Here is a 25,894-nt window from a genome sequence, read left to right as displayed (position 1 = left end):
TATTTGTGTTCAATGAAAGCTGGTTTGCTTCTAGCCATACCGATAATTTTTCAAGCCAGGCATTTGTTAATGTCTGGAGTGGAGCAATCTCACTGCCGGAAAAGGATATGTTCGTGTCGTCGGCGTATAAGATTAAATCTGCTGTGGAAGAAATATGTACGATGTCATTTATGTATAACAAGAATAAGAGCGGGCCGAGTATGGATCCCTGTGGCACTCCAAAATTCAGTTTCCCTTGTTTGGATCTTGCGTGCTCGATTTCTGTGTATCGAAAATGGTTACATAAGTAGCTTTTTATTAGATCCAAGGAAATCCCTTTAATTCCGCAATTACTTAATTTTTGCAGTAAAATGCGGGGATTTATGGAGTCAAACGCTTTGTTAAAATCAATGAAGACACCCATTGTGTATAGTTTCTGTTCCATGTGGTCAATTATTTTATCTTTAATGTTCAACAGTGCTAACTCAGCTGATTTTCCTTTTTGGAAATCGTACTGTTGCTCTGATATGACGTTGTTTGCCTTACAAAAATTATATGTTCTAATATTAATCAACTGTTCTATACCTTTTGACATTAAAGGAAGAACTGAGATTGGTCTATAATTATTCATATAATTTTAATCTCCTTTTTTCAATATAACATAAACTTTGGCAATTTTTAGTTTGTCGGGAAAAACACCTGTACTCATTATGAGGTTGCAAACGTGCGATAGTGGTTGGCAAAGAAAGCGCGCTACTGCCTTTATGGGCTCCACTTTTATTTCATCTTCTCCGCAAGCTTCACTGTTTTTAACTCTTTTAATACATTACAGACCTCCGATTCTGAAACGGGAGATAGCTATATGAAATTCTGTATACTCATTTTGATGTATGATTCATGATCAGTAGCTGCATTGGTGGTGGAAGCTGCGCCTGATACCAGGAAGTGCTCTTTTGAATTTATCAGCAAGCGCAGTTCCTTTGAATATTGCACCATCCATCTGTAGCTCTGAAATTCCTCTGATTTGGTTTTTCATCGTTAAGCTATTCAGAGTAGTCCAGATTTTTTTACGGTCGTTAATTACGCTAGCAAATTTTTTTTCATAGCATGAACAGCGCGCTTTATTAGTATCGTAGTTTAGCTTATTTCGACTTTTTCTTAATTCTGTAAAATGATTCGGTTTTTTTGTTTTCACAAATAATGCAAATAGCCGGTCACGCTCTCTGATACGTCTCAGAAGGGTGGCGTCAATCCATGGCTTCCTAGCGTTTTTAACTTGCTTAATTTGTACAAGGGGAAATGCCACATTGTAGACCTATTTACCTTTACTAATAAACAAGTTGTAGCAATCCGAGGCGTTCTGCATATTGAGCACATCAAGCGAATCTACGTTTTCAATTATTCGGTAAAACACAGCGGTTTTGTCGTCATTTATTAATCTGCGCACAACAGAAGTAGCAGTTGTGTCGCGTTTACGTCGTCCAGAATGAGTTGGAAAAATGATAAAAATCGGCAAGTGGTCACTTATAGCTTAAATTAAGACACCAGCTTCTAGATTATTGGCGGGACAATTCGTGAAGCAAGGATTCAATAGGATCCTAGATGTGGCGGTAATCCGTGTTGGGGCGTTAATGACGTTTTCGTAGCCGCATGAGAAGAAAATGTCAAGCAGTTTTTGCTTCCTAGGTTGTGAAGAAAGCAAGCCTATGTTTAGATCGCCAGTAATGACGATTGATTTGTCGCCGAGTTGATTGCAATAGTGTAGCACATCTTCAAGAAATTCCAAAAATGTTTCTATAGTTCCCGAGGGAGGCCTGTAGATAACTGCGATCACTGAGCTGGCGGTACTTATTAACAGCGACTCGTAGTCGCAGTTTAGAACTGAATATTTTTGAACAACGCGAAACTTTAAATGGTGTACGAAAGAATAAGTTTTTCGCAGAAGACGAGGACTAAGAGACGAGAGGACAGGACGAGCGCAACTTCCAACTTTATTTTACATGAAATAGCAAGACACAATTATACCCCCACCGGTGTCCCCCTCTTTCCATCACCATTTGCACCACCCGATAAGGCGTACCAAAATCACAAATAAAATACAACAAACAAAACAAAACAGTTCGATAAAAGGGGCGTAACATAACGTTACCAGATAACAGATACGACTTATACTGTGTACGTCTTTAAAAAAACAAAAAAAACCCGTGACCCACTTTTAAAACAAAGATGAACTAGTAAAATCAGAGCTAAAAGGGCATAAACCACTAAGAATAAGACGACATGATAACACGGGTATAAGAATGGAAGTTAAGAACAAACACAGCTCGCGTTTGCGAGACTTATCAAACTTCGAACTTACACATGCTTTTTAGTATTAACAACGTATCCACCCTAAATCAAGCACGACCGAATAATAGCATAAAATCGCAGCCAAAAGGCATAAAAACGCTAAAAATAGAATAACAAAACAGGTGGGATGGGAAAAGGAAGTGGTGACCAACACAGAGTGCGCGTTGCAACATTTAACAAAGCCTAAAAGTCACTAGAAAAATCGAAATCTTTTAAACATGACCTTCTAAGAAGGCTAACTCAGTGGCTAACCGTGGCTAACCGAGGGCGTGCTGACGCAATCTTTCCCAAAGTCTCTAATTTTGTAGGCTTCTATAATTTCTCTTTTTGTTTGATCCTTAGCTAATGCAAGGAATTCGGTATCTTCAAGCTTGGGAACGCACCCGCAGGTTTTACAATGCATAGCCAGATGCCCCCCCCCCCCCCCCCCGATTTATTTTTAACAGAAAGATTGTGCTCCCGCGCTCTCTTATTAAAACAGCGCCCAGTTTGTCCGATGTATACCCTTTTGCAGGTCAAAGGAATTTTGTAGATTACGTTTGAAACGCATTTCGTGTAGCGTTTCTCGTGTCTTTTTTCACACCCTCTATTTTTCCTCTTAGGCATTAACGGGCACAGTTTTGCTGATTTACACGGGGCTGAAAAAACCATTTTTACATTGTACCGGCTAGCTACTTTTTTAATGTTGTGCGACACTCTGTGGATGGAAGGCATGACGTGCAGATTGTTACTTTTATCTTTTTGCTTTTCTTTTATGCTAGATGCTCCCTTGGTTTTTTGAAAAATTGATTCACAGACGCTACTGATGAAGATTGAAGGGTAATGTGCTAACTGAAGGCGTGACACTGGAGCTTCGAAGCTTTCAGACTGTTTGTGCTGGCATTACTAAGTAACAGCAGCGCGACAACAATTCATAACAATGCCCCTTTTCACCAGCTTTGAATGTGCGCTGTCGAATCGTAGAAGGCTTTCTTTCGACCGTGGTTCATATTGCCAGCAGATGTGATTACTTGAAATGCTGAGGTTTAAATCTAAAAATTGCAGACGGTTGTGTTGGAGAACTTCATAGGTAAAATTAAGTCCATCAGAAATTAAGTCCATCCCCGTGACTACATGAGACGACAGGAGGTGGCGACAGCCCGAGTCCCCAAGGTGCTTCTCCCCAAGCAGGCTCAGAAGTTTTATCTCGATTCTGCGAATCCCGGTATAAACTCGCGTAAGGGCCGCAGTTCTTTTTTGAAAATTCCTCGTGGTATCTGAAAAAGGGGGCGCTCCACGCACAAATAAAATTTACCCCTTTTAAAAATGGATTCGATTGAGGTTGCATTATGATTGCCCACGAAGGGTGCGTCGCGTGCTGCTCGTGCCTGCCAAAGAGTTCTTTGTGGTCGCACCAGCGTCGCACGCGTCTGTCATCTACGTCGAAGACCTGCTGCGTGCTAGCCATGATCCAGGGCAATTCCTACGACTTTCAGCTGAAAGGCTGCCGTATAACTGTTCAGTTTTCCCATCTCGGCCGAGTGTGCTGATAAAGGCCGAGGAGGAATAAACTTTATGGCAGTATGCAATTTAGGGGCGGGTGGCGACCACCGGGCGGACGCCAGCGATGACTTCTTCAGCATGCTCAGCAGCAGTCAACAGACGCACAGTGAGGTGATGTAGGCCTCACACACAAAGACGCGACGTACAATCAAGAACAAATTGCCGCTTCACGAAAGGCAACGGCGGGGCACAACCAACAAAGGAGTCAACGCTGCGTACGCTTCGATGCTGTATCAAAAGAGTGGGAGAGAACTAGTGGAGTGGCAGGGCAGGCGCGATGCCAATATCTAGGGAATGCAAGCCCTCACTAGGGAGATCGCGCGTGGCGGCTAAACGTGGCTGCGTAGGCGGGCTCTTTGAAAAGGCAAGTGAGGCTAATACAAGGACCCGTTTTTTTCAAAATTATTAGTCCGAAAAAAAGGGGTTGCGGCCCATACACGGGTGCGACCCTTAATCGGGATTACGCGCTACTCCCGTAAAAAAATGGTATTCTGTCACACGAGAAAAAATGGAACTCAAGTAAGGGTTCTGGAAAATATCCGTTGTTCTGCGAACTAGTAAGTACCGGTTGCCTGTTACCTTACGTTACGCAGTTTCCAAGAAAAAGATGCAGAGGACTTTCTTTATTTTGTGGCTTAAGTTGTGGCTGCAAAAGCCTCTTCGTCATCTTTTGTTTCGTTTCTTCTCCTGATGCCGATGTGCATGTCCTGTTCATGCCGGCTTTATTTGCGATCTTTACATGTGCGTTTTATCCGAAGCCAAACCAGTTGTCAGGAGAGCGCTGTCCCCTTTACGTGGTGTTCTGTAAGCTTTTAGCTGTGCAGTCTGTAACACTTTGGGCTTATATGTACCTCTTTGCCTATAATTCAGCTCGTTGCGTTGCGAGTGGCCCTCTAATGTCGCCAGCGGCGAGTGGGGGCACCAGCTCACTGCCGACTTCGCTGCTTTGTGCTTGCGCCGTTTACTTATGTAACTGACCGCAGTGCGGCTGGACAGTCGCGGCCTAACTGATAGCAGAAAATGAGACATAGTCACCCCTGGTGCCGTATACATGAGAAAAAAAACGACCTATTACCACTTTTTAGCTCAGCATAAAATGCAGCCATTTTCGGAAAGGCCACTTATCGCCCTTTGAAGTACCGTATTGCTGACATGCAGTGCACCGGTTATTGAGACCTGTGTTTCCTCTGTTTCTTTACATAGAACTCAGCGCAGCCATGTCACATTAGGCGACCGAAAATGTGCGCCATTTTAGTAAGACTGTCTAAGATACCGGAATCCTCTCTTGTCTGCGCATGCTCGAATCACAAGGACGCTCAAAACACCACCACGCCGGACATTTCGCGCACTTGCTGGGACTGTGGACAACCTTGCGCCAGCGCGCATTGCGCAGGAGGCTGCTGGACTGTTCTACCAATGTGTCTAAAGCCATACAATGACTGAGCATTTTTCACGGGTACTACTACGTGCGAGAAAGTGACTCATGGGGTTCGCTTAAACCGTTGTCACTGTCTTGACTCAGGATGAATTTCTTCGAAGGAGAAGCTGTGTTCTCGAGAGCAAGATACCACAGTATTCCCAGCGAGGGAATGTTTACGGTTTGCTAACACAAGCGCAGGTTACGTAATTAGGAATGCCTGATTTTACTGTCCCAGGGCCAAGATGGGTACCATACCCGTGGGTCGATCACGTAACACGGGGACAGGGGCTGGGAAAGAAGGGGGGGGTAACGTAAAGGAGGAGTATGGATGGAAGAGAGTTAGAGAGGGGAGGTAAAGTAAGGAGGAAGGCAAAGGGAAGGGGAAACAGAATTGGTGTAGGGTGATTCTTGGCGGTTCGGAGGAAGAAGGAATCGAAGGGGATGATGAAGAGTGTGTGATATGAGGAAGGAGTAGCGAGGGTGGGTGAACTACAGGAACCAATTCGGAGAAGTGAAGAGACGAGGGGGAGGGGAGCTGAGCGGGAGGTTGGAGTAAATATTACAGGAAAGAGAAAGGTTCAGGAGGGAGGTGTGTTACCTGTCAAGGCTGGAAAACGACACCATCCTAGCAATAATTTGGAGCGCCGTAGGAATATACTGGGCAAAGGATTCGGAGACAGCCGAAGGGACGTTGGAAACAATGCGATTTTGTACCATGTGGTCTGGCCGTGATCCTAACTCGCCGTTATCTGCGATGCGGCAGATTTCAACAACAATATTTCACCTGTCCATCACACATTTGGCAGCGCTTGAAGTTTCTGAAACTTTAGCGCAATTCATGCCGCGCCAACTTTGAAATAGCCAAGCAGTTTTAATTTTAGGGACGCTGCTTTGAATGCCAAAAGTTGAATCGCCCCTGGGAGCACACCGTTGCAAGTACGGCCACCTTGCGGAAACTGCAGCTGACTTCATTCGTTTCGTAATAGGCCTTAGGCTTTATTAGTTGTATCCCCTTCTTACACCTTGTCTCGTCAAAGTCCGGCGCAATGTTCTGGGCTATGGCTCCCACTTTACCGATACCGGCATTTATGCTTGCTCGCATTAGACATGTTTGCTTCTCCCCTTCCTCGACTACGCCTCACCGCAGGTCCACTTGGCAGCGTGATACAAGCAAGGATTAGTAGGTGATCAACCGGTGTTCACATCCGCCCGTTGTAACTGCAACTGGCTTTCACAGGAAGTGGCGAAAGGAAACAGGTGGAGGAGAGGCAGTAGGAAAAAAAAACAATAAAAGCGGTTTCTTGAAGCAGGACATTTTGCGGCAGTTCCCAAAACACACATTGTGTATGCTCGCACAAGAGAAACGATCCTGATACCCGGTCCCGGTTCGGCGCAGAAAAATTGGCAGCGTTGAATTCGCACCGAACTCGTTCGAGACGGTGGATTCCAACCAGACGGAAGAATTCTACTGCACAATAACGGTAAGCCGTGGATTGTCCCTCGCACCTAATACTTCTTACTGCACTTGGGGACAGGTGCAGTGCTATTGCAGTTTATATATGTCGAATCTTCCGATTGTAAAGCTAGCGTGCAACTGCAGCATAGAGGTACTGGAGTAGGCGGCGTTCGATTCGCAACAGTTTCTGTTAAGATGCTACGAGAGAGCTGCAACCGAGTAGGGCGGGCATTACTCCAACCCTGTCACATTTAAAATGGCCCACAACATGTCCATGGTGTATCGGCGATACTGAGTACTAGTGAGCACAATTTTATACCTACCCGTGCTGTAATTTATTTATTTATTTGGAAATGCCCACCAACAGCACTAGGCGTTCTAGGGTGGGGCATTATAAAACTGCAAAAGACAGACAAAACAAACAATAAAATGTTGTTACTAGTGGCGCAATTCAGCAAATCAAGAATTTCATCGTAGCCTCACACAAACACGTGAACGCACGCGCGCACACACAGATACACTCATACATACATACATGCACACAAAAACACACCCAAGGTAAGAACATTACGATCGTTTAAATCAGCATGTAAAACCTCAGTGTTGACAAAGTACAGTCATACGCATACAATTACATTTTAGGAGGTCATTCGAGATGCTTAAGACGCCATATTACTCTGGGGGAGAGAAATAACGCGAAATACAGTGCATAAAGCTGCATTGATATACAGGATGTTTCAGGGAAGAATAATTTAAGTAATCTAAAAAAATATGCTTTAGTAAGTAAAACTGTTTTTCTTGCGCGAAGTGATCAAGGGCCGTGGCGGTCGCAATCGAACTAGTTCCAAATACTATTTGGGGAAACAGTAAACTAGTACTTGATAATTAGCTTTATTATTGCAGTTAGGCGTGAAGTTGTAATGGGGAAATTGTAGAGGATCGTCAGTACACCGAATATCCAGTGTTGGGTTTGCGAAAATGTGATTGCCCGCAGACCTGTCCGGCCGCGCGCATCTCCAGCTGGACGGCTGCAAAGCGCCGTAAAACTATGCCTCCGTACTGACGCCACTCAGAGCTATGCCCCCGTGTTGACGCCCAGCAGTCACACGTGCGCAGTGCTCTAGCTCTGGAAAAATCGGTCCATAGTTTCCAAGCACTGACGCGTTTCCGGACTTAAGCAGAGAAAAAACAGAGCCGTATTTCGAATCTGTCGGAAAGTGCCACGCTGCTAGCGAGTGCACGCCGATAGCGATTCGTCAGAGCAGCCTTTTACAATGAAGCATGGGATATTATAGTGACCGGAGAACGTCCTTGACCGCAGACTGTGGATAGCAGCTGTGCCATGCACAACAGTTATTTCGGGCGTGTGCATGTGTATGACATCATCTAGCGGGGCGAATCCAAGTGGGAAGGCATGGTTCCGTGACAAGGAATGCGCAGACTAACAGTGTTCCTTGAATAGTTCGCATATGCTGCCCGGGTCGGAAACGATGGTGTCACCATCCAGCAGAGTAAGCAGCTCAGGGACCTGTCTTGTGCGTGATTTTACGTTGCGCGAGATGTAGCCAGGTAAAGTCCGAGAACAGTTTTTTGTCGGCAACGAGGAGTTGCTTCACCAATTAGCGCTCTTGTCTGAAGCTTTGATTGATTGATTGTGGGGTTTAACGCACCGACGCTACACAGGCGATGAGGAGCGCCGTAGTGGAAAGCTCCGGATTTATTCTGGCCACCTGGGGATTTTTAACGTGCGGCGAAATCTCGAACACATGGGCGTTTTCGCTTTTCGTCTACATCAGAATTATTTTAAGCTCTTGTAGGCAGGCGTATCGTTAGAAGTTTTCATTAGCTTGTTGAGATGAGGCTTTCTGTACAATGCGCTGCGGAGTTGTTGGCTAAACCAGAAGGGAAATGGGCGAGGGCGCCTAGACTTCTGCGGTGTGTGCTGACCCATTGCTTTCTTCATTGATTGATTTAGGGTTTAACGCGCCGACGCAATACAGGCGATGAGTCGCGCCGTAGTGGAGGGCTCCGGATTAATTTCGACCACCTGAGGATCTTTAACGTGCGCCGAAATCTCGCACACACGGGCGTTTTTGCTTTCCGCCTCCATCAGAAAAGCGGCCGCAACGTCCGGGAATCGAAGCCGCCACCTCGTGCTCAGCAGCGCAACGCCCTAGCCACTGAGCGACCGCAGCGGGTACCGATTGCTTTCTGGACAATTTCTGTGAGCTGCTGTAGCACTGCGTCTGCACTAGGCCAAGTTTACACTGGCTTCCCGTTCGTTTCGTTGGGCGTTCTGTACAGCGCGTTAAAATCACCACAGGAAAAAAACAAAAACAAAAACAAAAAAGGGGTTTCCATGCGCCGCTCACAAGAAACGGGTAAAACAGCGTGACAGTAAAATGTTCATGCCATTGGTCGACCGGAACGAGGGCTTCTTGAGCATGTTTCTATCGAAAGAAGTCAAGATGAAGAAAACCATGTCTAGGACGTTTCCTGCGGTGTTAGGAGGCAAAGAAGCATATGAAAAACCGGCGATGAACAGAAGTTAAACAAGTATACTGCTTTCGAAGAATGGACATTTTCCCAGCAGCGATCTATGCATGTGCAGGCTGCCGATCCGCCATTCTTGACAGACGCCTCGGACAAAAAAAAAAAAAAAAAACAACACAAACAAAAGAGCGCCCGAGCTTGCTGCTTGGGGATCGGCTATGCTCGCTAGCGCTGCACGTTATTTCGTCTTTTTCGACAGCTCGCTATAAGTTCGTTTGTGCACAGAATAAAGGCTTTCAAAGGAAACAGGCAAATACGTTTGAGGCTGACCACGCGCCAAGCACGTGGCTACCAGTGTGGGAGAACAAACACGAAAGGGTGGCCGTGTATCTGCTGCTTTCGTTGCCAATGTCGACGAAACACGATATTTTCGTAGACATTTGCCAAGTAAATACCCCCCTTCGGTTTAACGCTCACCTCTCATGCTTTTCCTCTCCCGTCGCGCTCCTCCGAAGATAAACATACTAGAGGTTGGCTCAACTCAATTTAAATTTACCGTGCAGCACAGCTCCAGGCCGGGTGCCTCGATGCCAGCGCTGCCGTACGGCGCAGATGCGCGTGAATCGAGACGCCCTACTTCAAAGTTTATAGAAACACGTTAGCCTAGTTCACGTGCCTTCCAAGCGGAACGTGGAACCTATCTAGTTGAACCCTTCATAACTGTTGCCGTTTCATTTCTTGAAATGCCACCAGAAACTATAGTAGCGCGGGGGACGGCAGACGATGGAATGAATTTTTTCTGCTGTGGATGTAGTATTTCATTTGCGGTCGCAAAAGTCAAGCATCGATAAATTTCAATAAAGAAATACAGCAAATAGTACTTACGTACTGATTTTAAGCCTGATATCTGCGTAATGTTTTGGTCTTGTTCAACAATGTTGACGGGTATGAACATTACCGGACGTAGACGTTTAGATTTGGATGTGGGTATATAAACCTATTGTGCAGGTCATATTTCACCTTGGCCGGGTGGATGAATAGAGTTGCGAGAGAGACAGACACAGTGGCAGACGGGCATGCAGTTAGACCGAATTTTCCGTGTTCAAGTTGCCCAAGAAAGACAATCGTCTTTAAAAACGCAAAGAAAAAGGGCCGCGTCGACCACTGCAGATTAGTCGAGCGGACGTGCACCTGTTACCGTAACATTCATGTGGAAGGTACAGGTGACATGTGGGTGCGGGAGAGACTGCAGGACGAGAATATTTTGTGCACGGGTTCTCTGAAAGCCAGAATTTTAGGGGCGAAGCATCTTAGGGGCACGGGTTGTCGGCGTCTCCTGTCGTCATCTCATGTCATGGCTGTAAATCAAGTTGTCACACAACGGCAACAAAAACATGTGTACAATGAATGAAATCAATTTCAAATACACTAACATGATTTCAACATTAAAAATACAGGAATAATCAGGAATAAATTGCATTATAACAGAAATTTGTTAAATTTCGTCTCAAAATTAGTTTTAAACGCCACGTTTTTTTCTGTAAAGCATGATTCTTCGCATGCTCGGCATGTGACACCAAGGCAACTTGAAACCACCCTGTCTCTCGTTTAATCGCTTACATATGGTCCAACGCAAGAGAGGGGGTGCGACCGCATCAGCAAGTGCGTAATTGCCCCGGGTGGGAGTGGGTGACGGCGAAGTTCTCAGATGTGTATTGCGCGGCTCCGCTCTTTCTCTTGGTTTCGCTAAGCTTTACTCAACCTGCCTTAGTTGCGAAGCAAGCCACAACCCTGCTGCGAGCGGGGCAGCCCTTATGGGGGCTATTTTCGCTGGATTCTACCCAGCATGGAGCCACCAGACCAACCAGGACATCAGGGCTCAAGCAGCTACACACGCTTACGCAGCCTCCAGCTACTCGTCCATTCCTGTGACCGCATTGTCACGCAACAGGAACATGCAGCGGGCTTGTGGGGGACCTGTCACCGTGGAGTAACCCTGCTGGTGGCTGGCTTCCATCCACCTGACGCGCACTTGACTTGCTGCCCCAGCAGACTCTGTCGGTGACCCGCCGCCGTGGCTCAGTGGCTAAGGCGTTGCGCTGCTAAGCACGAGGTCGCGGGCTAGATTCCCGGCCGTGGCGGCCGCTTTTCTGATGAAGGCGAGAAGAAAAAAAGCCCGTGTGTACGAGATTTCGGAACACGTTAAAGATCCCCAGGAGGTCTAAATTAATCCGGAGCCCTCCACTACGGCGCGCCTCATCGCCTGCGTTTCGTCGGCGTGCTAAACCCTACAATCAGAATCAGACTCCGTCGCTCAGCATGCCCTCGAAGTTACGACTGCGTTCCTGAATGCCTCAAGTACAAACGCGTCCATTTAGAGCGCTCCGCATACACATAAAAAAGGTTCTGTAAACAAACGGATTTGACCCATCTACGTAAGCGCACGAGGAATACCAGCGGCAAGGCTAAGTATGACACATGCGCTACGGGTGACGAGGGCAGTGACGTGGACACTTCGAGCACTCCAGCACAGCCTCTCTCCCCTCTACAGATAAAGCCACGTCCCAAGCGCTAGCGCAAGCTTCAGGAAAGCCAGGCCACAGCGCCCGGGTTAACTGTGCTATCCAGGCACGAGACTCTCGCCGCACAGGAAATGTTTCATTATTTCCTGCCAGTTGAAACCGTTGCGGGCTCGAGCCAGCAGATCCAGTTTACGAAGAGCATGGCTCTCCCAGCTGGCACTGCCAGCCGCGGGCGGCTGAGCAGTGCATTCTCTTACAGTCGTCTGCTATGACGCTACCCCAGGCCCCTGCTTCGTGTGGCGCTGCAGGCGGAAGCATTCAATGCTCGGTGTCGGCTAGCCTGATTCACACTGTCACTGCTGCGTTGCCCAGCACTGCGGCCACTATGGAAGATTCAAAGCAGCTGGATCAGTGAACAATGGCACAGGAAAACTGAAGGCACCCGGGTTCCAACTCTTCAGAACGCTCAGAACATAGTTTATACTGCGCTCTTTCGACCAACAGACAGAGGCACAGGCTTCCAAGCGTTTTCAAGATCGGCCATCACTCGGGAACTGTCAAGCACATCTGGTGTAGTAGAGGTACGCGTTAACGCCCACCGATACATTGTTGCGGCCGACGCTGCCACTGCCGATTGCCTGACCAAACTTTTAGTTGCCGCACACATCTGCAGTATACCAGTGACAGCCCGCCCACCTGAAGGCCTGAACGTGAGCCGCAAGCTCATGTACGGTGTTGATTCGGAACTACAAGTGTCCCAGATCTTGGAAGGACTGTAGCCCTCCGTACCTGCGGCTACAGTAGCAAAGAGGGCAGAGCGCTCCATACTGCTACACTTCCAGGGCACGACCCCATTTCCAGCTATGCACTTCTTCATGCTTCGGCTTGAAGTGAGAACGTGCCAGCCCCGCCTTGTTCAAAGCAATCGTTGTGGACGCCTGGACACGTAACCTTGCGCTGCCGAGGTCTGACGAGGTACTCTCCGTGCGGTGGTGGCGGCCACGAGCGTACGTTCTGTTCAGCTGCTGCCCTCCACTGCACAAACAGTGCTGGGGAACACGCTGTGGACAACCCGCAGCAGGAGCGTCAAGTGGCAACAGCGCTACTGCAGGCAACAGAAGAGGAGTCTAGGCTCGTAGTGCGGGCAAAGATTATGGCGGAGGAAGCTGCAAAGCAGCCCAAAATTGCACCAGCAAGCAGCATGCAAAGGAGCTGATGCCAACAACGCTGATGCCACCAAGCAACGCTGGGTGTGAATGCCGAATGCAGGGCACCCAGCCGGTGACGCGCACCACTGATCCGCACTAAGGCGTGACTTCAACGGATTTGCATGGAACGGCTAAAGTGCGAGATAGGCGTGACGCAGTGCTACAGGCTCTTCTGACTGCTGTGCAGGCCAATGCTTCCACCCTACGGACATACGCGCCGGCTTATCCTATTGATATGGCTGGCTTGGTAGCATGGCAAGATCTCAACATTCCAGCACTGCCTGCTCCACTAGTGGTTCTCCAAGGTCCTTCGCAGTCAGTACATCATGGTCAGAGTCCGCAATAGACGATGGCGTCCCCGCATTCTCTAGTGGTATGCCCGTTCCTTACTCCCCACCACGCCGACTTTGTGTACCATTTCATTCGGGAACAAGTCAATGTGGTTGCATTGCAGGAGGCGTACACCCACCCAGAGACCTATCGTCTTCCGGGATATGTGGCCTACCACAGTGCCCCTGTATGCGCAATCAGCGTTTGTGTCAGTGAAACTGTGATCAACCAAACTCACCCGGCTGGAAAGTCACGCGTAGTGTTATATGTACGCGCGGCGCTGGCCCACTGTGCTGTAGACTTGTCCGGTGTTACCTGTGCTACCATGGAGTCTGCTGCAATCGCCGTTCTCCAAGCGTATACGGGCAATTCGATTGCCTGTGTTTATGTGAAGCCAAGAAAGGCTGGGACGCTACATCACTAATTTCCTTGATGTCGAAGTTGCGGCGTGACTGTGTGATTTTGGGAGGTTTTAATACACACCATCACGCCTGGGGCAGCCTATCCTCTACACTCCGGGGCAAGGAACGGTTGGAAGCCATCAACACAGCTGGGCTGCTCCTTTTGTACACCGGGCCACCCACCTTTTGCCATCGTGGTATGCGTCACCCAACATGTTTCGACCTCTCTCTTGTATCGGAGTGTTGCAATTAGTGGTGGTTTACCACAGCTGACACATGGGGATTCGATCACTACCCCATCTTGTTCACTTCAGATGAGGCCGTGCGGTCTAATACTCGCACCGTTATGGTGTTAAGTGGTCGCTCTTCAGGAAACTGTCTAAAACATGGGTCAGAGTGGTTTCCTCGGGCAACTCGCCGACTGTGTCACCGCAGCTTCAGTCCCTGACCGGGTGAACTTTGCACAGCGCGTACCGGATATGAAGCTTGTCAACCTTCGGGCAGCCCGCCGACGTGCGTAGCGACAGACCATGCACACAAACTCTGCTGCCCAGTGAACAATGTACAATGTACAACAAACTGGATGCCGCCTGCAATCGTAACTCCAAGCAACGCCGACGATCCAGTTGGGAGCCCATCTGCCAGTCGTTAAAATCCAACGATAGCCTCAACAGGCACCGATATTGCTGCATGGACTACTACAACCGCCATCTTCTCAACAGCAGGTGCATGCCGTTGTCACTAGAAATGGACTACAGTGGAACTGGTGGAACTGCTTGCAGATAGTTTTACTCCACCACCCCCTGCATTCTCGCAGCAGCCACTACCCCTCGCACTGAGAGAAAAACTGCCATTTTGACTCCATCGCATATCTCAACGCTCTGCCACGAAGTCCTTTTAATGCACGCGCTTAGAAATGCGCTTTAGATGACTAAGCCTCGTAGCACCCCTGGCGCTGATGGCATCACATAGCAAATGATGCGGAACTTGGACAACCCGGAGCAAGACCCTTCTGAGCGCCTTCAACGTCGTCTGGCACTCGGCGGTACTGTCAATCCCGTGCCCTACGCCCTTGTCTCATTCCTGACACGTCAAAAGCCTCCAAACGCAGCCAGCTCATACACACCTGAGCCCTTAACTTCGGCGGCCGGAAAGCACTTTGAGATGATTATTATATCTCGCCTAGAGGGGATTGTCCGAGCCCTTGGAGCTATTGCCAAGCAACAGACCGGATTCCGTGAACTCTACTGCACTGCCGACAGCATCGCGGATATTGTATCTGCACTGGATGAAGTGGAATTTCTTCTTTTGGTGGATATTGAGTCTGCCTTTGACCGCCTGCTACACCTAACCATCGAGGCTGCGCTGGACCGCATTCCTGTCATTGGAAGATATTGGAACTACATCTGGGCCTTCTTGTTGGCTCGCCACCTGAAAGTTCGGGTTGGCAACGTCCTCAGCAGTCCAAGAGATGTCAGTACAGGAGTTCTCCAAGGTGCAGTGCTTAGTCCGCTGCTCTTCAACCTCGCACTGTCGGTTCTGCCTGAGAGCATACCAAGAGACCTAGAACAGAGTGTCGCACCCCGTTTATGCTGACGATGTTGCATTGTGGAACCGGGGACCAAAGCGTCAGAGCAACCAAATCAGGAAATCTCTGCGAAGAGCACTGAACGTGGTTTCGGAATATATCACGGCAATTGAACTGCTCCTTTCCACTACCATGTCTGAAGCGATGATATTCCAGCCCAACCCCAGAGCACGATATTAGACCTCCCCTTTGGAAGTACACGGCTCACGGCTCCGGTGGAAGACCCAGGTCAGATATCTCGGACTTACTATTGACCATCGCCTGGCATGGGGCCTAGCAATCAATCAGCTACTCGGCCAGTCCAGTCGTGTCCTGAAAACCATCCGTAAACTCTTGGCCAAGGGGCGTGGTTGCTCACACCCTTGGGAACTTCAAATTTACGGTGCTATGGTGTGCTCCACAGTCATCTACGCTATTCCTCTTGTCACCGTCAAGCAAACACGGTGGATGAAACTGGACACCGAGCACAGGAATGCACTTCGGACCGCTCTAGGCTTCCCACGCGCGTCGCAATACGCGGGAATGCTTGGTGAATCCCCTGCCTGGCCCGTCAGACTCCGCGCCTTACAGCGAGCCTTCAATCACGTCGAGCGGTTAGATAGGGCTCCAGACGAAGGCGCCCTCCTCACACGGATACGAGAACGACCTTACTCTCAAATGGGTAGGATTGTCCGTACTTTCGAAACGGGGATCGGTCAGCCCCCGACGGATCACATCATATCCCCTCCACCCCACGTGACGAATGAGATCACCATAAGCGTCGCTCTACCGCACGTGTTGTCAAAACGGATAACTCCACTGTTTCAATTAAGGCATGAAGCAGCGGCCTGCTTGGAGAATCTTAAGGGGCACGTGCTGATATTCGCCGATTGGTTCGTGTTTCCAGACAAGGGGGGTGGTGGCTGCAGCACCCATCGCGCCTGCGTTCATTTCAGCCAGGCGGTGCCGCCTGCCTGTGCCCCGCAGCTTTACAACGGCATAAATCATGGGCCTTCACTCGGCTGCTGACATCATTAAGGAGTGCGAGCAGAATCTCATTAACCGGAAAGTAGCCATCCTTCCAGATTCGAAGGCTGCCTTCCTGAGGCTCGACCACGCCGGCATTAGCTCTCTGGCTGTACAAAGTCTCGCCAGGAAACTGCACAGCCTAGCGTAAAGGCCTTACCATCCAGCTGCAGTGGCTACCGGCTCACGCAGGCATCAATGGAAACGAGGAGACTGATCGCCTGGCAAAGGAAGCGCAATCCATCTACTTCGATGAGTGAGGCAATCAGGCCCCTGGACGTCGCGCGATACCTTATGCGAAGGGACCCCCAAGCCATGCACCCTGACGCTCGAGTTGCATCCGGCAAGCCACCTCAACCCCTTCCTTCGAGGTGGCTGTCCCTAGCAGACCACGCTCTCCTTCTTCGTCTGCGAATCGGCTGGCACCACTGCGCGGAAAGAAGTCACAGGCTTGGCATCGCTAGTTCACCCGCGTACCCGCACTGTCCTGCAGTAGAGACACTCGCGCATGCACTGTGCCAGTGTCCACAACCTTCGCAGGTGTGATCAGCGCTGAGAGCGTCGTATGCGAAACTGGGGCTGACTTCATGCCCCTCAAACCTTCATACCTCTTTAAACCTGTTGTTCCCGAAATGTTACACATCAAATCGCGAAAAATCGTTTTGTCCCCTGCCGGACTGTTTAAACGACACGGGGCTGTTGGACCAGCTATGATGCTGCCAATGCTGTCCCTGCTTCGTGGATTGTGAACCATCATCGTATTGCCCCTTTCTATCTCTTTTTTCCGTTTATCCTCCTCCTAGACTCAGACGTGATTAAGGTGCTCTGAACCCGAGAGGCATTTATCTGCTGAGTGGTCTCTCGTTTCTCTTCCAATAAAGCAACTCTCTCTCGCGCTAGTGCTCCTTCCGATGGCGCTTCTCCAACGCCTAATCAGGGCGCGCCGAGTGGCAAGAGAGAGTGTTACGATCTTTGAATACACTTATACACTGCATGATTCGCCCCACCCCAGGTTTCACGGTAGTGAGATGGCGCGTGACTTTATTTTGGTGGGTGGGTAAGGGGAGAGGAGGGGCTTCTTTACTGTCATTCTAAGTTCACCGTGGCGGTCTCAAGGAGGACTGGTGCTGCAAAAAGGTCCATTGCCAGCCTATTACCCTGGATTCCACTATTGGCCCGGCACGTTGAAGTCACCGAATAAACGAAAGTTGTACTTGCCAGTGTCTAAACTTTGTGAGAGGTGGTGAAAGACGTACACGAAGTCAGGGATGTCTAAAGCCTGATGAAGGTAGTACACATCGATGAGAAAGTGTTTTCTGCGTTTCAATACTGGTTCAACCCAAGCGTATTCAATCCCTGATTCTTGGTTAGAACAGCGAAATGCAGTCATGGACTTTTGCAATGCATATAAAACTCGGCCATCGTATGTTTAGCCGGTATGTTTGTAATCTCTGTCGTTGCAGAAGACATTGTACTCATCGGAGAATTAGTTTGTTGGAGACATTCTTCCGTATAAGCAGGTTTTTGTAATGCAGTACGCGTCATGCTTGAAAATTACACATTATTGAAGGGCTGGTGCGCTTTTTTACTTATGCCTCGTGCGTTCTGATAGTAAAAAGAAATTCTCATGAAATATTTATATCAGTATGCATCAGCGCTCGCTCTTCTCTCAGAAGGCTGTCAAATTGGCGGAATAAACAGCCGGTCAGCCAGAATGACGAATTGTTCACAAGGTCAAAACAGCAATCGCTAACAGCTACACGGAATGCCACGTAGCTCGGGTGCTTGGCCTTTAGCGGCGTGCATACCACCTTCTCACGAAGTTGCAAACAGACGTGACGAGTTTCGTCGCAGTAGACTCTGAGGCATCCTGGTGCAGGCGAGACACGAACAGCACTTTCTTGCGGGGCTGGAGGGGGACGTCAGTTGCTCACTGCATTTGTTCGCCCCCACGGAAGCGTGGGGGAACGGTGATGGTGCCGGGGTTGCCTTTTGCAGAATGGTTGCAAGCTGTAAATACATGTTCGTTGGTGCAGCCAGCGTAAACTTAGACATAGGTAAAGCAAGTTGAACACAAGGACAGCGGCGTAGAAGTTGAACACAAGGACCCAGCCGTTGTCTTTGTGTTCAACTTGCTTTGTCTTCGTTTAGGTTCGCGCTGGTTGCACCTGCGAAGTTGCGTTTTGTTGAGGGTGCCTCCTGCCGCATCTGGCTTAACTCGTCGGTTAGGGTAGATATACCTTCCACTCCGTTGACGAGAAGGTCATTCATTCTACCCAGTTGGCTGCCAAAGTCACCGGGGTAGGGGAAGAATGCCTTGCGGTACGGAGCCGAGTAAGGCGAGGTTGCCGCTGCTGCAAATGCCGCCGGTGCGGCGTTCTCGTCGGGCTAACATGTTGGTGTCTCTTTGCAACAATCGTTGCAGTGGAAATGAAGTTCACCAGCGCGGAGAAGTTGGGCGCCTTGGTCAGGCCGGGCAGTACACTTTGTGTGCACCCATTTTCCATATGAAGCACGGCGAAGCGATTGCTGCTTGGCGGTGAAAAGCTGCGAACAGGTGGCGCAGTTGACTCTACCCAGCATCTTGGTGGCCTCGAACTAAAAGCCATCGGCAGGGCACAAATACACAAACGCCGATACAGATGGTAATACGGAAAGGCGGGAGGTGAAACAGCCCTCACTTGTTGCCTTGAGTGCTTAGGCGTCGCTAGGAATCGTACTCATCAACTTGAGGAAGACGTTTTGGTGTGTTGGGCGATATTTGTAGCAGCGTACTTAGACAAGGGCGCAGAGGCCGTTTTCTCTTGTGTGGTTTGCGCTGTGACCGCGAAGGCGTCATGGTCACGATGCTTGTTTCTTTGCGTTTTGTTATTCTCCTCGTACCGCTGTACACGTCTCATTCGGGACCATTTCCTCCGCGCTTCTGACATGTCACTTTTCTCCCGAAATGAAAGCAGTTTTGATTCTAGTACTGTCGCCTATAGGTCTGTCATGATTCGTCGTTTTAATATTCTACATACGATAGCCCCTAGCCTAACTTGCAGCTCTGCTTGTACTTCGTCGCAGCGCACTCCGTCGGAGCCCGCTTATGTCCTCAGCAGTGTCCGCGGTAATTCCTCCTCGGGATTTTTATATCAGGGCCCCACAGTGTACCAGTCAGCATCGCCGAGTGCCATCCACGTGACTTCTGTCCAGCAGCGATTGGACGACGCCTCTCCTTTCTTTGTTCAGGCATGAAACAGAGGCAAGAGCGGGAAATCCAATTTTGTTTTTTTCTCCTCCCTTTCAGGTTTGGTACCTTTGGCTCAGCAGACTCGCCATTTTTGTCGTTCAACGCAGTGAACGTAGTGATGCCAATTCATACTCAGTTCCCAAAAGTGGGCCAGTGTACTAGGCATAACTACAACTCTCGAATACTCACTCGTCTCCATATGCTATCACCACAGGAGCTCTCGAAAAGCCACTAGAGCGGGACGTTTCTTATGGTTAGATTTGACTATTGTTGATTATTACTGTTTATTGTAAACGCTCACCAACAGCCTGGGTGTTCTTGTGCGGTGCACTGTGTACACAAAAAATATAGAGCATAAAAACGACCATCCTACAAAAATGTAGTAAATTCAATAAGAGGAGAAAGAGCTGTGCTGAAAAACGAAGTGTTAACAATGAAAATCTGAACACAAAAACTATGTATTGCGAATAATATGGTCTTAGAGTTTTCGTACAGAATCCTGACACGAAATTTCAAATTTAAGATCCCAACGTAAACAGCCTACTTTGTACAGCTACGTTGTATCACGCGATATCTCTCAGAAAGTGTGTACTAAACCCGTTAATTATAACATTTTATATCAATTTTATTCTTCGCATGCTCGTGAAAGCTCGAGAAAGCCCTTTTGACATCGGAATCAGCCCGGCGCGTTGATCGACTAGCCCCAAACTGCCGACATCAAGGCTCCCGGGGCGTAGCCAACGTGCTGGCTGCTGCTTGCGCGCGCCGCTTCTACATGACGTCAAGTCACACTTTTGGGACTGACGTCATGCAGCCCGGGCGCGTACGACCCGGGCCATTATTAACGCGCAGGCACGCACTCGAGGTATTCTGTGCGCGCTTCCAGACCGGTTGCGGTGCGAAGAGAACGGTGACGTCATGAACCCCCTCAGGTCATGGCGGTTACCTGGGTGTTCGTTTCGTCGAAACCGAGAGTGATACAAATAAACCACGCTGTAAATCATTATTTACGCTGCGATCGACCATGTAATGCGCCATTCTATGATTACTGTGGTGGTAGGCACCCATAGCAGTGAAACATAACTTGAGAGATGAAAGGTGTAAGATGTGCAAAAAAAGTGCACATGCCATGTGTATACAAGAGAAGTATTCAAATCGAAAGTTTTGACGCGCACCTATATAACATCATGCCATGGCAAGAAAATGTCGACGTAAGGGGAAAAATAATCGGTGAAACGCATGTTGGCATGGGCCGGTTGGTAACAGGCTCTTTCTTTTCTTGAAATGACATCATCCATGCTAGCGAAGTGGTCTGCTTGAAATCTCAGATGAACTGGCTGAAAAGGTATGGGCTGTCGAATTCGGTATGAATACAGCTGGGAAGAAAAATGTTGTCGCGCCTGGTCCACTCGGTTTTTGTAGTTTTCTTGCGTTTTATCCCTGAAAATTCAGTTTCTGGTTATGTTAACTTCTTGTTCCACCAGCCAGATTCCCGTGCACAAGCCACGAACTGACTTGAACTCGGCGCAATGAAGGCTAGGATCGAGGACGGAATCGTGTATTCACCGTTTCCTGATGTCGAGGTCCCGTGCTGCTCCTTCTACCAAGCGGCCAGGAAGGCGCTCCTGGATGATCCGTGCAAGCCAGCATTGGTGAGTCTTGGCCTGAAGGCAGATGAGAAATTTTAACACAAAATCTAAATGTATCAGAACATTGCATAGAACCACGACTACGTGCTGTCAATGGCTCCATACCATGAAGCACCAAAGCTGCATTTATCCCTGCAGAAGACCATGTTTGGAATGGTAGCACTCTTCGACGATGTTGTTGTACTCCTTTAGTAATCAAAGGAAAGCCATGCAACCGGAAAATGAGAAGAAGGAAGGAGGGTAGGCCGGAGTAAACAAAAAAAATCACCGCGGTGGAAGCGGCGAAATGAAGTTTGTCGAGTGATAGCACGGATTTGGCGGAGACGTCTGCCAGACAGCCGCTTTTGTAGCAGCAACTACCGCAATAAAATTTCACCACAGCCGATACATCGACGCTGCTTAGTCGGCGCGAAAGCGGAGTGAAGCTAAAGTTTTCCGAGCGATAGCTACGAAAGAGGTAGATGCGCTAGCTTTACCTTTGCTGACCTTGGATGTCAGATCGGCGGAACGAGGCGTTTTGTGGATTTGTACCTGGAGTAACCAAGCTTTCGCTGTAAAAATGCGTCTATTCTAAAATTGCGTTTCTACATACGCAAAATCATCGGCGTGGTGGCGCAGGAAAAGTTCACGTACACTCCAAGAAACTTTGTGGAGGCGGTAATCAAAATGCATATCAACAAGGTTCCACGTGACACGAATAAACGAAGGAAATAGCTGGTACTTAAATATGGTAAAAAGCGAGACAAAACGGTTTGCAAGAAAAAACGGACTGTCGCTAGACCCGTAGAAGTGTTCGTTCTTGTGCCCCCGTTCTTTTTTTGTGCGTTATGCCATGTCAAAGCTTTATCCGCTACAAGCTCAAAATTCAGCGCCGAATAGGATGGCACTAAGACTTCACTGAAGAATTGCATTGTCACAAACCACCCCTTGCCCGCTCACGCAAGCAGTGGAGGCGCGATAACAGTTATAGATGTTCGCAGGGTGGCCGGCCTGTGCGTGAGCATGTGTGCCGAAGTTGCTGGAGTGAATGAGAGGGTAGGGGGGTGCACGAGTACGTTTTAAACTAAATATTTTTACAGCATCAACAACATGAGATTACATGGGGACAGACAGCGCGTGACAAAAAAAAGAACCTTTACGTGGACATCGAATTTGTGCGCGCAGGGCGGCTAACGCACGGCACTACTAGATAAGCGACCACCACAGAAAAAAAACCAAATACACAATGCGGGGAACAGAGATACACACTCTTTGGGGAGGCTTACATCTTAACCCTAGCAACAACAATAACAACAACGACAAAAAAACATAGCAAGTACACAAACTTCGCAAAAAACACTTGAGGAGGAGGCATACGCCTTAACCCTAGGTGTGGCTATGGGTAACCGCGAGCTGAATGACGGAAAGTCACGGCGAAGGCGAGTCCGCTTCGCGGGCAGCCGCTTACGTTTTTCAGGGATCCTGGGTGCGGAGTCTGGTCGGCCTTGAGACTCACGACGACGGGGCGAAAGCGATCCCGTAGATGAGGCGCTGGTCGTTCCGCCGCTGGCCTACCGACGAACTTCGCTAATCTTTCCCAGCGTCTTGCACATTGAAAAACTTCCAGTCGACTGCCCCAAGCTGCCGCTCGCACCCCCAAATAAACGTTGCCCGAGCGCCCGATTGTCCCGCACATTTGCTCCCTCTTTCCCTGGGTCCCCGCCACCACGCCGCATCTGGGAGTCTGGGGCTGCTCGCGTGATTGTGACGTCGCTTTCCCGGAATCGGAGACGTCCGAGGTGGACTATACGGGACCCTCTTGGCGCACTGACCTCGCCTCCCAAGAAATCGGGATAGCCGCGAGTGAGCTGAACTCCAGTGACCCCGCCACGTGCGCTCTTCAGTGACAACGAAAAGCAGGAGAAAAAATAAACAAGGAAACAAACGCGGGAAAAGTGAACGGGCTTACTCAGGTGCCGAAGCGCGACCAAAAATGGCCGTCCCCTGCCGGGGAGGTTGTGATGTCGGCCGCCCGAATGTAAAAATTGAGGGCCTGGCCGGCCGTTTGTGACATATAACAGAGCTAAAACCTAAAGACAACTCGAAAATTGTGTGTTCTGCCCCATCACTCTTTAACGCGTATCACATAACGCAGGTATTTCTCCGTAAATTTTGGTACATGGGGGCCTGTACATGGGCTATTTTGGGGATATACTGTAAATTCGTGCAATTATGCCGCGCTATTCGGATATTAGCGGACGGGTGTTTTGAAGTATCTTGTGTAGAGAAATTTCTGCATGAGAACAAGGAATGTCGGTGGCTCTACGTGGAAACAGAACGTAATCATAGGGAGAGAATAACGAACAATATTAAAAAAAAATGAGCGCAAGCTCTCATCCCGCACCCCCCAAAACAAACTTGATTGATGACCCGCCGTTATAACGCAATAGGTCACGTGTGCGGCGCAACTATAGGCCGGTGGACGCAGGAGCACTGGCAGTATGGCTGCTTCCCGTTCGTTGCGGTGGCCTAAAACAATACAAGTGTAAATATGAACCTGAAGTGCTTTGTTAAAGGGACACTGAAGTGATATGTAAACATTGCGGAATTACTAGCGCAAATTGTAGTCCGGAGTCCCCAGGCCATGTTTCGACCACTCTAGACGCGTTTACGCGATTTTATTTAGTAGAAAAACTAATTCGAAAATGCTGTCCTGCTCTCTTTACGCTCGCCCATTTTCTGTGGCTTTTTCGTGTGACGTCAGGAGGGGATGAGCTGGCAATTGGCTGCGGCGCTACTGCACGGCTCCCCGGCCAACAGAGTCAGTCGGCCCAGCGTTTCGTCCGCCGGCCGCCGGCGGGTCGTCGCAATCCAGGAGGTTAAAAAAAATCGCTTGGTCGCACTTCGTTCGCTTAGTTGAAACGAAGCCAGGACACGTTTGTGAATGTTAGAATGTGCCTTTCTTTACTTGGTTTGTTTGTACACTGTATCTAGCTCCAAGTCAAGGTCGCTTCACACAAGCGCTGCACAAGCGCACATGCGACGCTTCGCTGACTGGTACGCCAGTAGGCAAATATAAGGCCTCTTGAAGGCGAGAGAAGAGTCAGCGAAGTCAATATAGGTACTAAGGAAATAAAACGAACTAATATTTTTACCGTACAGCGTAAAACTAGGGCGCGGGAAGCACTTTTTTGCGCTGGGCGAACAAGCACAGCGGTCAGCAGCACGACTACGCATCTGCGAACGCTTTTCCGTCTACGAAATGCAATTGCTAGACGTGAGCTACTGTGGAAACTCGGGCGACGCTTACTGCACGAGCGCAGTACAACAAATAGTCACCTAAGCTGCTTGAAATGCCAAAACTAAATAAAAGTGTAAACCGGTTGTACAATATATACCCTATATTAGGAAGGATTTCGCATTTCGCTCCGTGGCTCAGTTGTCTGGGGCGCTAGGTATGTCACCGCAAGTGTTTTGCAAGTCACGAGTTCGAGTCCCCGCGTGTACGTGCTTTTTTTTTTGTAAGTTAACTTTTTTGTTTTCCGCCGATGTTTTCTATATTGAGTTCACCTTTTTTTGGGCCGCAACGTTCATGGCTACACGAACTAGTTCACAAAACGCGCGCAGGCTGGCACTGGCACGCTAGCGAGTTCTCGTTGGCGTGCTGTTGCCATAAGCACCGACTGCTTGCAGGCAGTGGGCACATGCCAGAATGAACAGACTATTGGCCTGGTGCGAACACGCTTTTTACGATACAGGCATGAGGGAGGCAAGCTCCAAATATGGGGGAAAAGCGCATGACATTTGGGCGTCTGCGGGTACGCGGAGGGCGTTCATGCACTGCGTAGGTCTCGGCTAGTGAATGCTACGACTACAAGCCGTCCTGGGAGGCTTATCTTGTGCATTGTACAGCCGACAACATGGCAGAAGCGCGGTACGATGATTACTGAGATATTGAGAATGCCCATCCAACAACGCCATTGGTAATGTTTTACAGAACCGAAACCGAAACCGAAACGTGTTTGATTGCTAACCTTGGGCATCGTCCAATTACGGCGCCCCTCCTCCCAACGTCACAGCCTTAGTTGGTGCGGCCGCCGCAAACCGCGCATGGTAGTTTTTCTTCTTTCGCGCTTTGTAAAATAATTACCGATTTGTCAACCGGATAAACGATGAAAAGTGTGCTAATTTGAGCCAGTCTACGCAGTGCAAGCAAAAACGGGAGCTTGACAAATTCACTTCTGTGTCCCTTTAAGTGACTTGGAGGCCATGCAGAATTATTCTGGCGTGCCCTGTTTGAGCCTACTGGTTTAAAAGACTCTTAGCGGAACCCATAAAAAGGGAGGCGTATCGAGGACAGTGGCTTGAAGGTTATGGGTCGGTTGACTAAGCTGTGTTAAGCGGAAACCGACACTGCAGAGAATTGCTGACAAATCTTGCAAAATACCTGTAACGATTGCAATTCCCGAAGGTATTCGCTACCCGAATGTTTCTCGCGCCAAAAAATTTCATGAAGGCCGGTTGTTGTTTGAATAGATCAGCTACACTATGCAATGCAATCTAATTCATTTGCGATCATTTTGCGTCATTCACCTCTAATGTAGGGGCCTTTGCAACACTACCATCTACCGCGAAGCTCAATTCGCAGGCATTACCCAACAAGGACGTGTCTACATCAGTGCCACGACTTCACGCACGGGACGTAACAACCACAATATCTCTCCAAAAAGTGCGCGTTTTT

At 48.9% G+C, this 25,894-nt stretch overlaps 1 protein-coding gene across 1 annotated transcript in view; it reads left to right on the top strand.

Annotated features, from left to right (window-relative positions):
• LOC144173621 (uncharacterized) overlaps window positions 1-25,894 on the top strand; it is a 70,075-nt gene that overhangs the window by 6,803 nt on the left and 37,378 nt on the right. The window contains exon 2 of the mRNA XM_077701965.1: window positions 21,010-21,177. Within this exon, the coding sequence (XP_077558091.1) occupies window positions 21,055-21,177 (123 nt within the window). The 5' untranslated portion in view covers window positions 21,010-21,054. The remainder of the gene's footprint in view (window positions 1-21,009; window positions 21,178-25,894) is intronic.

The sequence above is a fragment of the Haemaphysalis longicornis genome, unplaced genomic scaffold (genome assembly GCF_048455015.1).
Source record: "Haemaphysalis longicornis isolate Haplotype H1 unplaced genomic scaffold, Haemaphysalis longicornis Haplotype H1 scaffold_3, whole genome shotgun sequence".
Classification (NCBI taxonomy): domain Eukaryota; kingdom Metazoa; phylum Arthropoda; class Arachnida; order Ixodida; family Ixodidae; genus Haemaphysalis; species Haemaphysalis longicornis.
Note: the sequence above shows the minus strand (reverse complement) of the source record. Positions and strands in the feature narration are given on the sequence as shown.